Below are 14,325 nucleotides of genomic sequence, written 5' to 3'. Positions count from 1 at the left end.
CCCCAGTCTGTCACATCCGAGAGAAGAACCAGCTTTTGGTAGTCGGTAAGTCCCTACACTGCAGAAAATACCTTATACACCTAGTTCTCTATCACTGTCACCATGCGAGACAAAGACTATTTCTGTTAGTGAATCCATATTTGGGAGCCATTTCACACTGCCAAGTTCAGTGGTTCCCAACTCCAGTCCAGTCCTCTGACAGTACATGTTTTTATTGTAGCTCTGGACATCTCACACTGCAGGCTTAATGCTCAACCAGCTAAATCGTTAGCTTTCAAATCTGTTTTGGAATAAGTGACTGTCCAAACGGCAATGTTAAATGTGTCCAAATTGGATTTGTGTGTTCAGACAGCATTCATTTTGCTGACATTGGGCTATGTAGTTTGTCATAGTAATGGTGGTTGTGCGCAGTGGGTTGTAAGCTGATTAGGTGGTGAGCTCGTGCTTCCTCATCACTTAGAAGTTATTGTATGGAATCAATATCATGCCAAATGTAAATCACCAATCCACAAACACCTTTTGATTTGTATTTTGTAAATCGATATATTGCATATAAATTATTTTATGACTGCAGATATGCAGGTCAGTTCCAAGGGCCTAAGTAAAATGACTGCCATAAGATTATTGCACATAGGAGAGATATGCGCAAACATGACGGATATGGCAAACCTGCAACTCCATTAGGTCACCTGAAATTAAAAAAAAAAAAATTACTAATAATAAGAGGCTCTAGATGACTTTATTTGCAACACTATTGCTGTGTGACACCCGTTTGCCACCCATATAGTTAATTAGCTGGCCAGTGTGATAGCGCCACTAAATGTGAAGGTTATGTCATATATTGTAAATGATTATAATAATTTACAGCTGTGCTGTACAGACGATGAGCATTAAGGAGACATAAGTGTTCCTGAGGCTCCAAACCATTTCTTCAGGAGAGGCATGCGAAAGGTAGAGGGCAGGCTATTGGGAATCAGACTTTGTAGACAATATTGCTTCCTTCCTCCTCCAACTGGGCTTGAACAAGGGACCCCCTGCACATATTGACAACAGTCACCCTCAAGCATCGTGTACCAATCGCTCCAATAAAATCGCGGCCCTTGCAGATTAAGTGAAAAACAACTACTTCAAGTTCTGAGTGAGTGACGTCACCGATTGACACGCTATTAGCGCGCACCGCTAACTAGCTAGCCATTTTCACACGGGTTACTCTCACCCCCTCACTGGCTCCTTTTCCGCAGCAACAAAGTGATCTGTGTCAACGGCATCAATGGGATCGACTTTTTTTCAATGACTACATCGCTTTCTTCGCGTGAACGTTTTGTCTTTATGGCAGTCGTTTTACTTAAGGCCCTTGGAATGACCTGCATATCTGCAGTTATAAAAAATAATCTAATGCCAATATATAGATTTACAAATGCAAGTCAAAAGTGGTGGAATGGTGATTTACATTTGGCATGATATTGATCCCATAGTTATGTAGCAAAATCTACAGTGAAAATAATGCTGCCAGGGTTGTTTCTCAGTTGCTTTGAATGTTCAAAATCAGTGTCAGAACACCTTTTTAAAGCCTCAAAGGACAAGGTGATCCATCTTTCAGAACAAGTCCTTTTTGGCTAGCCACATAATTCAACTAACTAGTTAGGTAGATGTTTAACGCTATAGCACGTTCACTTAATTTGTTTGTAAACAATTAAAAAGCTAGTTATCTACCACATGTTCTTGTCAAAACTGTCAACAGACAAAATAGCAAATAACAAGATATGCCAAACAGTCGATAAACCACAAGGGCAAATCAATCAGATTTGAATATTCAGACACCTCATGTCAGGAATCAGATTTGTGACTTGAAAATACCAAAAATAATAATATTTGAATCAGATATGCAAAAAAATTGGATTTGAATCACTTCAATGTGAACGAGGCTTAAGTAGTACCATGAATGCTAAAAATCTGAACTCTTTTCAGGACCAGTTGGGCTGGCATGGCACACAACAGCACCTTTGGCAGGTACAGAGAAGATGAAGGATCCCCGTCCCTTACACGATAAGGCCTATGTTCAGCAGTGCATCAGACAGTTGTGTGAGGTATGGAGTCCTAATATGACGACCCTCTGTGTTAGGATGTTTTTCCCTCGGACCCTCTGTGTTAGGATGTTTTTCCCTCTGACCCTCTGTGTTAGGATGTTTTTCCCTCGTACCCTCTGTGTTAGGATGTTTTTCCCTCGTACCCTCTGTGTTAGGATGTTTTTCCCTCGTACCCCTGTTAGGATGTTTTTCCCTCGAACCCCCTGTTAGGATGTTTTTCCCTCAGACCAGTGTCTTTTCTCCAGTGTGTACCGTACCTCATCGCCATGGGAACGGACCCCGAGCCCAGTATGAGAAACAAAGCGGACCAGCAGTTGGTGGAGATCGACAAGAAGTACACCGGATTCATTCACGTGAGTCCATACTCTAAATGGTAGCACACCTCAAACGTTTAACCATTTATCCTCAAACTCCTCCCATACAGTTCGAAGGTGGTTAACCCTGCGTCTTGAACCCCTCACCGGGTGACCAAAGGATGCGTCATATATGGCTCCCTATATAGTGCACGACTTTTGACCAAGAGCCCTATTGTCCTTGGTTTTATGTTGTGCACTATATAGGGAATAGGGTGCCATTTGGGCCTGGTGTTACCAGCTTTAGCTGACGACGCGTCTCCCCTCTACAGATGAAGGCAGTGGCTGGGATGAAGATGTCCTACCAGGTGCAGCAGGCCATCATGGCGTCCCGCAAGAGCATCATCCGAGGCTTCCGGCATGACGAGACCACCTCGGCCCTCTGCGCCCACCTCTTCTCCATGGTCCGAGGGAACCGGCAGCACCGGCGAGCCTTCCTCATCTCCCTGCTCAACCTGTTTGACGACAGCTCCGTGAGTCTCCTCATCCCAACCCCACCTCTTCATCAATCCACTATTTGCTTGCTAGTTAGATTTATGTTGTTGTTTTCTTACGGCGTTGGCCAGGTCTCCCTTCTGATAGGCTTCCTGTGTAAATAAAGGTTAAGGAAAATTACTATTGTTTTAAGTCAAATGTTATTTGTCACGTGCAGAATACAACGGGTGTAGACATTACAGAGAAATTCTTGCTTACAAGCCCTTAACCAACAATGCCGAGTTAGATTTGAATTAAAATAGGAACACGAAGAATAAAATACACAAGAATGGAGCTATATACAGGAAGTACCACATCAACGTGGAGCTATATACAGGGAGTACCAGATCAATGTGGCGCTACATACAGGGTATTTGAGGTAGATATGTACATGAAGGCAGGGTAAATTGACTAGGCATCAGGATAGATAATAATAATAAGGTATTTGAGGTAGATATGTACATGAAGGCAGGGTAAAGTGACTAGGCATCAGGATAGATAAGAGTAGGATTAAAGAAAAGAGTAGCGGCAGCATATGAGTGTGAACGTGTGTGTTGTTGGTATGTGTGTTGACTGATGGTTTGTGTATCTTGTGCCTGTACAGAAGACTGACGTGAACATGCTGCTGTTCATAGCCGACAACCTGGCCTGTTTCCCCTACCAGAGCCAGGAGGAACCCCTCTTCATTATGCACCACATAGACATCACACTGTCTGTGTCCGGCAGCAACCTGCTGCAGACCTTCAAAGAGGTCAGGCGCACGCACACACACACACACACACACACACAGACACAAACCTTTGCGCTCTTAACTAGGCTGGACAATAGAACTAGTCAAAATTCACCCAAGGCTGAAAATGGCATAAGAATGTTGGCTAAGCTGGAACACTAGCCCATAGCAAAGGAATGGAATGGAACGTTCGCAGAGCATGTTTTGACTGGAGTGAAGCTTAAAATTCTATTTTGCTTAAATGGCACAAAAAAATGTATCCTTTTTTATTTTACAGCCAAAATCTGTTCTTAGGATGGAACTGAAAAATAACTTGTTGAAAGTAATCTTCCCCACCTCGATGGTGCCAAGTGTGCTTATGTCTGCATAACGAGGAAGTAGGGAAAAAATGGCAACTTCGGACTATTTCTGGTCTAGCGTTTGATGACAAGGGAATACACTGTCCAGCCTTACATAATTAGAAAGACGAGATTCTCATGATTTAAAATGCTATCAAGTGTATAAAAAAAAAATCTATACACATTGCGAGATATTTGGCGAAATACAGACATGCCTATATTTCCCGTTAGGAAATAATGGGACAACCATTGTTCCATGAGTAGTTTAGTTTTTTATTGTTTAATAGAATGTTTGGAAGGCAAGTTCGTGCCACGCTGCTCAATAGAACTAATGGGAGCTGGGAGGGTGAAAAATTCCCTAAAATAAGGCCTGTTTTTTCGGGATTACTTCAAAACTACGACAGGCAGCTAGGACATATGGTAATATTATGAAACTGGGCTCCACGGCGGATGCAATTACCTAGTTTTTATCAGATAAAGCATTGTTAATGTAATGTATCCAGCCCATCTTAACATGATCAAATATACTTGTGAAGACACACACACACACACACACACACACACACACAGTACCCATTTTAGAATTCACACAAATAGACAATTTGCTGACAGATTCCCTGCTCTCATTCTCTCCCCAGTCTCTGTTGAAGGAGCCGCGGCGCCGCGAGCCCAAAGTTAAAAAGGAGCGCCAGTCAAAGAACGGCTCTGGCGGGGAGGAGGACGAGGAGATCTGTGACTCCCCTGGGAGCGATGAAAACTCAAACCCTGATGATGATGATGAGGTGGTGCGGCGGCCTAAGAAGTCCAAGAGGCCGGTGGCTGTGGAGGAACCCAGCTCTGAGTCGGATTTAGACCTGGAAGACCTGGACGTGGAAGATGTGGACCGGGTGATGCGGCGACTGCCTGAGAACTCCACGCCGCTCCTGGACTTTGCCAATGCCTCGCAGGGCATCCTGCTGCTCCTCGTGCTCAAACAGCACCTCAAGAACCTTTACAGCTTCTCAGACAGGTGTATATAACGTAACATATAAAACCAATTACAAGTGCCTCACACATGACATCCCTACTAAGGTTTATAGGTAGATGTGGGTTCAAATACTATTCTAAATCCTTTCAAATACTCCTGTTAGGCTAAAGCAAATTATTTTTAGTAGTATTTGAACCCAGGTTCAAATGCTCAATCTTTGAGTGCAAAATCTCTTTAAAAATTAATTGATTGTCAACTGGCTATGACAAACCCCTTTTGAACTCCCCTTGATCACTCATTTGATTGATTTGATGTGGCTATAGACTTCAGATAATTAATGCACAATGGACAACTGACTCACTTTCTCCTTGTCTGCAGCAAAATCCAGAAGTACTCACCGACTGAGTCGGCCAAAGTGTACGACAAGGCGGTGAACAGGAAGACCAACGTCCACTTCAAGCCCCGACAGACCATCGACTTCCTGTCCAACAACTGGGCCAACGTGGTGTTCACTCACGATATCAAGACGAGGATAGTCAAGCAGTACCTGGATGTGAGTGTTAGGCTTTGGCACCACCTGCATGTCCCAATTATGGACAGAGTTCTACTGCCTCTACTTTGTAGCTAGTCATTTTCAGGTCCCTTTTCAACATTTTCAAGTCTTCACTACTTTTGTAGCACAAATGTATGAATCGGAAGAAAATGTGGATGGATGTTACAAAAAAAACGTGCACATGGAATGACCCGATAATCCTCTGCCTCTCTTGTCCCACTAGTTCAAAACCCTGATGGAACACTTGGACCCAGATGAGGAGGACGAGGAGGGCGAGGCAGCACAGGCCAGCACCAACATCCGGAACAAAGCCATAAACGCACTGCTTGGAGGGGCCGGCCACGGGCATCTTGCACCAGTAGAGTACGATGAGGATGACGAGAGTGACGAAGATGAGAGAAACCCTGGGGTGAGACCCACAGCCGAGCTTTTCCTTTACCAGCCTTTACCACTAAATACATACAGTGCCTTCAGAAAGGATTCACACCACTTGACTTATTCCACATTTCGTTGTTACTGCTTGAATTTAAAATGGAGTAAATAGATTTTTTTTTTTGTCACTGGCCTTCACACAATACCCCATAATGTCAAAGTGATACGTTTTTAGAAATGTTTACAAATTAAAAGCGAAAASCTGAAATGTTTTTCAGTCGATAAGTATTCAAYCCCTTTGTTAAGGCAAGCCTAAATAGTACACCATTTGAGCATAGTGAAGTTAATAATTACACTACAAAGATACAGGCGTCCTTCCAAACWCGGTTGCCGGAGAGGAAAGAAAATGCTCAGGTGTTTCACCATGAGTTTAGAACAGTTCGTTTAAATGGCTGCGATAGGACAACACTGAGAGTGGATCAACAACATTGTAGTTACTCCACAATACAAACTTAATTGAGAGTGAAAAGAAGGAAGCCTGCACACAATAACACATTTTTCATTGTGTTTGCACCAAGGAACTAAAGTAATACTGCAGAAAATGTGGCAAAGAAATTAACTTTATGTGCTGAATACAAAGTGTTATGTTTGGGGCAAATCAATACAACTCATTACTGAGGACCACTCTCCATATTTTCAAGGATGGTGGTGGCTGCATCATGTCATGGTTATGCTTGTAATTGTTAAGGCCATGGGGAGTTTTTCAGGATAAATTAACTGAATGGAGCTACTAGCACAGGCAATATCCTAGAGGAAAACCTGGTTTAGTCTACTTTCCACCAGACACTGGGAGATTAATTCACCTTTCAGCAGGACAATAACCTAAAACACAAGGCCAAATATACACTGGAGTTGCTTACCAAGAAGACGGTGAATGTTCCTGAGTGGCCTAGTTACAATTTTTACTTAAATATGCTTGAAAATCTATGGCAAGACCTGAAAATGGTTGTCTAGCAATGATCGACAACCAATTTGACAGAGGTTGAAGAATTCTGAAAAGAATAATGGGCAAATGTTGCACAATCCAGGTGTGGAAAGCTCTTAGAGACTTACAGCTGTAATCGCTGCCAAAGGTGATTCTAACATGTATTGACTCTGGGTTGAATACTTATCTAATCAAGATATATTAGTGTTATTTTTATGAATGTTTTACAAAAGTTAGAATTTTCCTTCTACTTTAACAGAGTATTTGGTATATATCGTTGACAAAAGACGGTTAAATTCATTTTAATCTCACTTTGTAACAACAAAATGTGCAAAAAGTCAAGGGGTGTGAATGCTTTCTGAAGGCACTGTAAAGCGTCCAAGATGCACTAAAGCATACTGTTTAATAGCCTAATCTTGGAATTTGGTATCTTTAATCCCTAGATGAATATTTATAGCTCTGTAACCCAGCCCGAATAAACTCCTGTATGTACCCAGGCTAGAGCTCGAATGTAACCGCCTCTTCTCTCCTCAGTCCTCTCGGCGGGCGAGACGTTCAGGGGACCCCGGGAACCTCAACGAGAGTGTGGACTCTATGGACGTCATCGCCATCCATTGCCCCAAGCACAAGGACCGTCCGCAGCTCGCCCGGGTCATCCAGAAGATCAGCACAGGCTACAGCGTGCACTGGATGTCCGGCTCCTACTCTGGCCCCTGGGCCGACGCCAAGAAACGGGACGGACGCAAAACGGTGCCTTGGGTGGACACTATTAAGGAGTCTGACATCATTTACAAAAAAATCGCCTTGACCAGTAACCACAAACTGAGTAACAAAGTGGCGCAGACTTTACGGTCACTGTACGCTGCCAAGGAGGGGACTTCCAGTTAATGAACCCTGCATTGAACCAATTTCTACGATCACATCCACCCACCCACCGCCAAACCAGAGGGAATGTTACTAAAACATTGTTGGAGGCTCCTTCGCTGTTGTGCAGCAGAACCTAGTTGTTTCATTTCTACTCCCACTGTATTATAGGTTTAACACAGAAAACTACAAATGTTTATATCTCAGAAAAAAACATCTGTAAAGGAAAAAAAAATAGAATAAAATCTTACGTGAATGTTGGAAATTAGTCCTTTTGATGGTCTTATTAAAGTGTTTTTTGAATTTAAACTAGTACCCGGTGGCTTTCTTTAGCTTAGATATTCTCTGAGATCTGATTTTTGTTTACTTTTAATTGTCCATGCTGTTAAATGGCAGAGTCTTCTGGGTATAATTTATTATATTTCAAGCCACGCATGCAGTATCTGTGGGCTACTTGCAGGATGATATTTTGTAAAGGTAGATTTTGTTGTATAAGGTCACCCTAGTTGTAAGAGAACAATGGGATCCTAGTCCTTATGGTGGAACAAATACTGCAATAAATTTTCTACTTCTCTTTGTCACTTGTCTTGTTAAAGTGTTAAATACTTATTTAATTGTTTGAAAACGAAACGTATGCTCATTTATTGTGTGCCGCTTGGAACCCTTAAAACGTAGCAAATCGCTTTGAACTTGAACGCACGTCCCATCTGACCCATTGCGCTTTCCGTCGAAAGTCATGTCGTCACTAGTGTCCGTTGTGTTTAGAGTTTTTGGCGGATTTTTTGACTCGTTAACCACCTACGTAGAAGCAACATTTTCTAAACGGATTATTTTACTTTTATAGAAAATGGAAAGGTACGTATTTATTTGAAATGCGTCTCAATAGGTTGTTGCATCTAATTTATAGCTAGCAATAATTATTTGTAATGCCTCAGGCGAATTCTGACAGATTACCTAGCTAACGTTAGCTAGTTTGCTAAATTAGCTTATGCTTTACAAGTCTAGTAAGTACGTTAATTGTATATTTCGCCAGTGGAATGTCATTCGTTGAAAAAATATAGCTAGCTAACGTTATATCACAGGAAATAAATTAAGTATTTGCATGTGAAAGTAACATGGTGTACATTTGCCCCACGAATATCGACAGATGTTGCTTTAAGTTTTTGAGAACGTTAGGGGTAACGGTAGGGTGACCACATTAAAAATACCCAAATGCGAGACAACAGGAGGATTTTGCGGGACAGTGTAGTTTTCAAGTTTTAATGTCACATGCACAAGTACAGTGAAATGCCTTTATTGTAAGCTCTAACACCAACAATGCAGTATTAAATAACTATGTAATACACCAAGTTGTCTTAAACACGGATATTGTTATCTAATTTAAATTWAAAAAATAGGCCATTGTATCACTGTCAAGCGTGAATGATGATTATTCACATTTTAGCAGCRGAATGTCCAAACTGCGTCTGCATGCTTGTCATTTGATCTCAGTTTCATGAGAATTTGTATTTTCTTGAATTACTGCTTCTTGAGCAGATAGTGTTAAACTATACTGAACAAAACTTGCAAAGATTTAACTGAGTTACAGTTAATATGTAACCTTTAACAAGGTAGGCTAGTTGAGAACAAGTTCTCATTTACAACTGCAACCTGGCTAAGATAAGGCAAAGCAGTGCGACATAAACAACAACACAGAGTGACACATGGAATAAACAAACATACAGTCAATAATACAATAGAGAAAGTATATATACAGTGTGTGCAAATGAGGGAGGTAAGGCAATAAATAGGCCATAGTGGCGAAATAGTTACAATATAGCAATTAAACATTGGAGTGATAGATGTGCAGAAGATGAATGTGCAAGTAGAGATACTGGGGTGCAAAGGAGCAAAATAAATAACAGTATGGGGATGGGATAGTTGGATGGGCTTTTTACAGATGAGCTATGTACTGGTGCAGTGATCTGTGAGCTGCTCTGACAGCTGGTGCTTAAAGTTAGTGAGGGAGACAATAGTCTCCAGCTTCGGTGATTTTTGCAGTTCGTTCCAGTCATTGGCAGCAGAGAACTGGAAGGAAAGGAGGAATTGGCTTTGGGGGTGACCAGTGAAATATACCTGCTGGAGCGCGAGCTACGGGTGGGTGCTGCTATGGTGACCAGTGAGCTGAGATAGATGACCTGGAGCCAGTGGGTTTGGCGACGAATATGAAGCGAGGGCCAGCCAACGAGAGCATACAGGTCGTAGTATATGGGGCTTTGGTGCCAAAACGGATGGCACTGTGATAGACTGCATCCAATTTGCTGAGTAGAGTGTTGGCTATTTTGTAAATGACATCGCCGAAGTCACGGATCGGTAGGATGGTCAGTTTTACGAGGGTATGTTTGGCAGCATGAGTGAAGGATGCTTTGTTTCAAAATAGGAAGCCTTTTCTAGATTTCATTTTGGATTGAAGATGCTTAATGTGAGTCTGGAAGGAGAGTTTACAGTCTAACCAGACACCTAGAATATGTGGACAACTACAAATACCTAAGTCAGAACCGTCCAGAGTAGTGATGCTGGACGGGCGGGCAGGTGTGGGCAGCGATCGGTTGAAGAGCATGCATTTGGTTTTACTTGCATTTAAGAGCAGTTGGAGGCCACGGAAGAAGAGTTGTATGGCATTGAAGCTCGTCTGGAGGTTAGTTAACACAGTGTCCAAAGTATACAGAATGGTGTCGTCTGCGTAGAGGTGGATCAGAGAATCACCAGCAGCAAGAGCGACATCATTGATGTGTACAGAGAAGAGAGTCGGCCCGAGAATTGAACCCTGTGGCACCCCCATAGAGACTGCCAGAGGTCCGGGCAACAGGCCCACTGATTTGACACACTGAACTCTGTCTGAGAAGTAGTTGGTGAACCAGGCGAGGCAGTCATTTGAGAAACCAAGGCTGTTGAGTCTGCCGATAAGAATGTGGTGATTGACGGAGTCGAAAGCCTTGGCCAGGTCGATGAATACAGCTGCACAGTATTGTCAAATCAAATTTATTTATATAGCCCTTCTTACATCAGCTGATATCTCAAAGTCCTGTACAGAAACCCAGCCTAAAACCCAAACAGCAAGCAATGCAGGTGTAGAAGCACGGTGGCTCGGAAAAACTCCCTAAAAAGGACAAAACCTAGGAAGAAACCTAGAGAGGAACCAAGCTATGAGGGGTGGCCAGTCCTCTTCTGGCTGTGCCGGATGGAGATTATAACAGAACATGGCCAAGATGTTCAAATGTTCATAAATGACCAGCATGGTCAAAAAATTCTAATCACAGTAGTTGTCGAGGGTGCAACAGATCAGCACCTCAGGAGTAAATCTCAGTTGGGTTTTCATAGCCGATCATTGAGAGTATCTCTACCGCTCCTGCTGTCTCTAGAGAGTCGAAAACAGCAGGTCTGGGACAGGTGGCACGTCCGGTGAACAGGTCAGGGTTCCATAGCCGCAGGCAGAACAGTTGAAACTGGAGCAGCAGCACGGCCAGGTGGACTGGGGACAGCAAGGAGTCATCATGCCAGGTAGTCTTGAGGCATGGTCCTAGGGCTCAGGTCCTCCGAGAGAGAGAAAGAAAGAAAGAGAGAATTAGAGAGTATACTTAAATTCACATAGGACACCGGATAAGACAGGAGAAATACTCCAGATATAACAGACTGACCCTAGCCCCCCGACACATAAACTACTGCAGCATAAATAATGGAGGCTGAGACAGGAGGGGTCAGGAGAMAGTGATCCGATGATACCCCCAGACAGGGACAAACAGGCCCTCTCTTACCGATGGCTGTTATGATATCGTTTAGGACCTTGTGCAGGGGGGGTGCAGGGTTAGCCAGGTGGAAAGCATGGCCAGCTGTAGAAAAATGCTGATTGAAATTCTCAATTATCGTGGATTTGATATGAATAGGACATTAATGTTTGGTTGCGGGACAAAGGGCCAAAATGCCTGACTGTCCCGCACAATCCGGGACTATGTCTCCCTAGTAAGCGACCCCCACTTCCTGCTAGTATGCCTATCTTTCATTGTTCATATGAAGGCATTTGCAGTTAGCTGACTGGTTTGGGAAACATTTGCTATCCTATTTAAACATTAACTGACCTGGCTATCCATGTATAGCCTACATGTATTTAGCTGGCTATGTCTTCATTCTTTCACCAGATCCAGGATGAACCGAGCATCCAGCAGTAGGCTCTCTGAGCTCCCTCAAAGAGTTGAAAGCAACAGAATGAGCATGGTTTATGCAACACCGCAGAGGTTAGTGTTCAAACCAACGTCAATGGAAGTTGCTTTAACTGCCTGTCATAAATATGGGATATGTATTTGCTAATAAAATGAGCATATCAATATTTGTTCACAGCAAACAATCCTTCGGAAAGTTGAACATTCCTAAACCCCAGTCTGTCACATCCGAGAGAAGAACCAGCTTTTTTGGTAGTCGGTAAGTCCCTACACTGCAGAAAATACCTTTATACACCTAGTTCTCTATCACTGTCACCATGCGAGACAAAGACTATTTCTGTTAGTGAATCCATATTTTTGGGAGCCATTTCACACTGCCAAGTTCAGTGGTTCCCAACTCCAGTCCGAGTCCCTCTGACAGTACATGTTTTTATTGTAGCTCTGGACATGTTCACAATGCAGGCCTTATTGCTAAAAATCTGATGAACTCTTTTCAGGACCAGTGGGGCTGGCATGGCTCGCAACAGCGCCTTTGGTGCCTTTGGAGGTGCAGAGAAGATGAAGGATCCCCGTCCCTTACACGATAAGGCCTATGTTCAGCAGTGCATCAGACAGTTGTGTGAGGTATGGAGTCCTAATATACACAGATTTCTAAAACAGAATCTCACTGAACTTTTAAGTCTTTCAAGACCGGCCTGAATACTTATAAAGTATTTCAGAGTAGGAGTGCTGCTCTTGGAGCAGTTGTCACTTTTACATCCTCATGAATAAGATTCTATGAACTGGGGGGGGTCTGGTCCTAGATCAGCACTCCTTCACAAAGACCCATAATTTCCCTCGTTCTCCTCTAGTTTCTGTCAGAGAAGGGCTTTCCGGGTTCAATGTCAGTCAAGTCTCTCCAGTCGCCCTCCACCAAGGAGTTCCTAAAGATCTTTGAGTTCATCTACTGCCTCCTGGACCCCACCTTCCAGWTGCCCACCTCCAAAGTGGAGGAAGAGGTCCCCAGGATTCTCAAAGACTTGGGGTAAATAGTGGTTAGAGTGTTGGGCCAGTAATCGAAAGGTTGCTGCATCGAATCCCCGAGCTGACAAGCTAAAAAAAAAAATCTGTCGTTCTGCCCCTGAACAAGGCAGTTAACCCACTGTTCCCCGGTAGGCCGTCATTGTAAATAAGAATTTGTTCTTAACTGACTTGCCTAGATAAATAAAGGTTACATTTAAATTTGTAAACAATGAGCTCGTTCTGCCGTACATGTTAAAMATGGGYTGTGTCCCAAATGGCATCACTATGGGCCCTGGTCAAAGGTAGTGCCCTATATAGAGAATATGGTGCTATTTGGGACCCAGATGTGATCATTTGCTGTTTGCATCTGGGTTTTGTACGCTAGCCCGTTCCTCATTCTAGGATTCTGACTGTATATTTCTGATGGCAGGTATCCATTTGTTCTCTCCAAAAGTTCCATGTACTCTGTGGGGGCACCACATACGTGGCCCCAGGTCTTGGGGGCTGTTGTCTGGCTCATCGATACTGTGAAGGTGGGTATTAGTACAGCAGAATACTACCTAATCTCTAAACTCATTAATAATATTAACTGTCTAAATGAAGGTTTGAATAATTTTATAAGGATCCCCATTAGCCGACGCCAATGGCGACCACTAGTCTTACTGGGCTTCGACGTAACAAAATACTTTACAATTGACATATTTAAAAATATTAACATGTATTGTGTGTGCATCTATTAGTTACACTTGTCAATACATGAACCAAAAAGTTAGGTCACCTGGTGCAGAGGCCTTGTGCCGTGAACGGTTACTTTATTTGTTTTTTTGAAACCAGGTTTGTTGTTCACTTGCGTCATATAAGATGGACGGTAGTTCCATGCGATCGTGGCTCTATAATACTGTATGTTTCCTTGAATTAGTTCTGGTTGTTTTGCAGATCTTTTGCAGTATGAGTGATCAGGACCTGCTCTTTGCTGATTTCTCTGACGGAAGCACTGAGATTGAGGATGGGGTTGAGTTCAACAAGGTACAGAGCCAACTTACAACAAAACCCATTTGTTTCCCCGAACCCTCTGTGGTAGCATGTTTTTCCCTCCGTACCCTCTGTTGTAGCATGTTTTTCCCTCGGACCCTCTGTGTTTAGGATGTTTTTCCCTACCCGTTAGTCTCCTCACCCCTGTTTAGGATGTTTTTCCCTCGACCCTCTGTGTTAGGATGTTTTTCCCTCGGACCCTCTGTGTTAGGATGTTTTTCCCTCGTACCCTCTGTGTTAGATGTTTTTCCCTCGTACCCTCTGTGTTAGGAATGTTTTCCCTCGTACCCTCTGTTTAGGATGTTTTCCCTCGTACCCCTGTTAGGATGTTTTTCCCTCGTACCCTCTGTTTAGGATGTTTTTCCCTCGTAC

General features: G+C 43.1%; 2 protein-coding genes across 2 annotated transcripts; both read left to right on the top strand.

The window, feature by feature from the left end:
- The first annotated feature begins 2,293 nt into the window (after positions 1–2,293).
- On the top strand, positions 2,294–8,304 carry LOC111974552 (nipped-B-like protein B). The gene is made up of 7 exons (XM_024002339.2): positions 2,294–2,440; positions 2,713–2,913; positions 3,519–3,665; positions 4,621–4,991; positions 5,328–5,502; positions 5,726–5,911; positions 7,394–8,304. The coding sequence occupies exons 1-7, from the start codon at positions 2,354–2,356 to the stop codon at positions 7,745–7,747; spliced, it is 1,521 nt and encodes a 506-aa protein (XP_023858107.1). The 5' UTR covers positions 2,294–2,353; the 3' UTR covers positions 7,748–8,304.
- A 145-nt stretch (positions 8,305–8,449) lies between these two features.
- On the top strand, positions 8,450–14,164 carry LOC139028878 (kinetochore protein NDC80 homolog). The gene is made up of 8 exons (XM_070447404.1): positions 8,450–8,578; positions 11,899–11,994; positions 12,098–12,178; positions 12,417–12,543; positions 12,771–12,943; positions 13,352–13,454; positions 13,858–13,998; positions 14,135–14,164. Exons 1-8 carry the CDS (start codon positions 8,571–8,573, stop codon positions 14,162–14,164), a joined length of 759 nt encoding a protein of 252 aa, XP_070303505.1. The 5' UTR covers positions 8,450–8,570.
- The last annotated feature ends 161 nt before the right edge of the window (positions 14,165–14,325 follow it).

Source organism: Salvelinus sp. IW2-2015, linkage group LG15, assembly GCF_002910315.2.
Source record: "Salvelinus sp. IW2-2015 linkage group LG15, ASM291031v2, whole genome shotgun sequence".
Classification (NCBI taxonomy): Eukaryota; Metazoa; Chordata; class Actinopteri; order Salmoniformes; family Salmonidae; genus Salvelinus; species Salvelinus sp. IW2-2015.
The sequence above is the reverse complement of the archived record's forward strand: the minus strand, read 5'-3'. Positions and strand labels throughout refer to the sequence as shown.

Coding starts and splice junctions, on each gene's coding strand:
- LOC111974552 (XM_024002339.2), top strand. CDS start 2,354: ATGGGAACGGACCCCGAGCCCAGTATGAGAAACAAAGCGGACCAGCAG. Junction 4,992..5,327: donor CTTTACAGCTTCTCAGACAG/GTGTATATAACG, acceptor CCTTGTCTGCAG/CAAAATCCAGAAGTACTCAC. Junction 5,912..7,393: donor AAGATGAGAGAAACCCTGGG/GTGAGACCCACA, acceptor TTCTCTCCTCAG/TCCTCTCGGCGGGCGAGACG.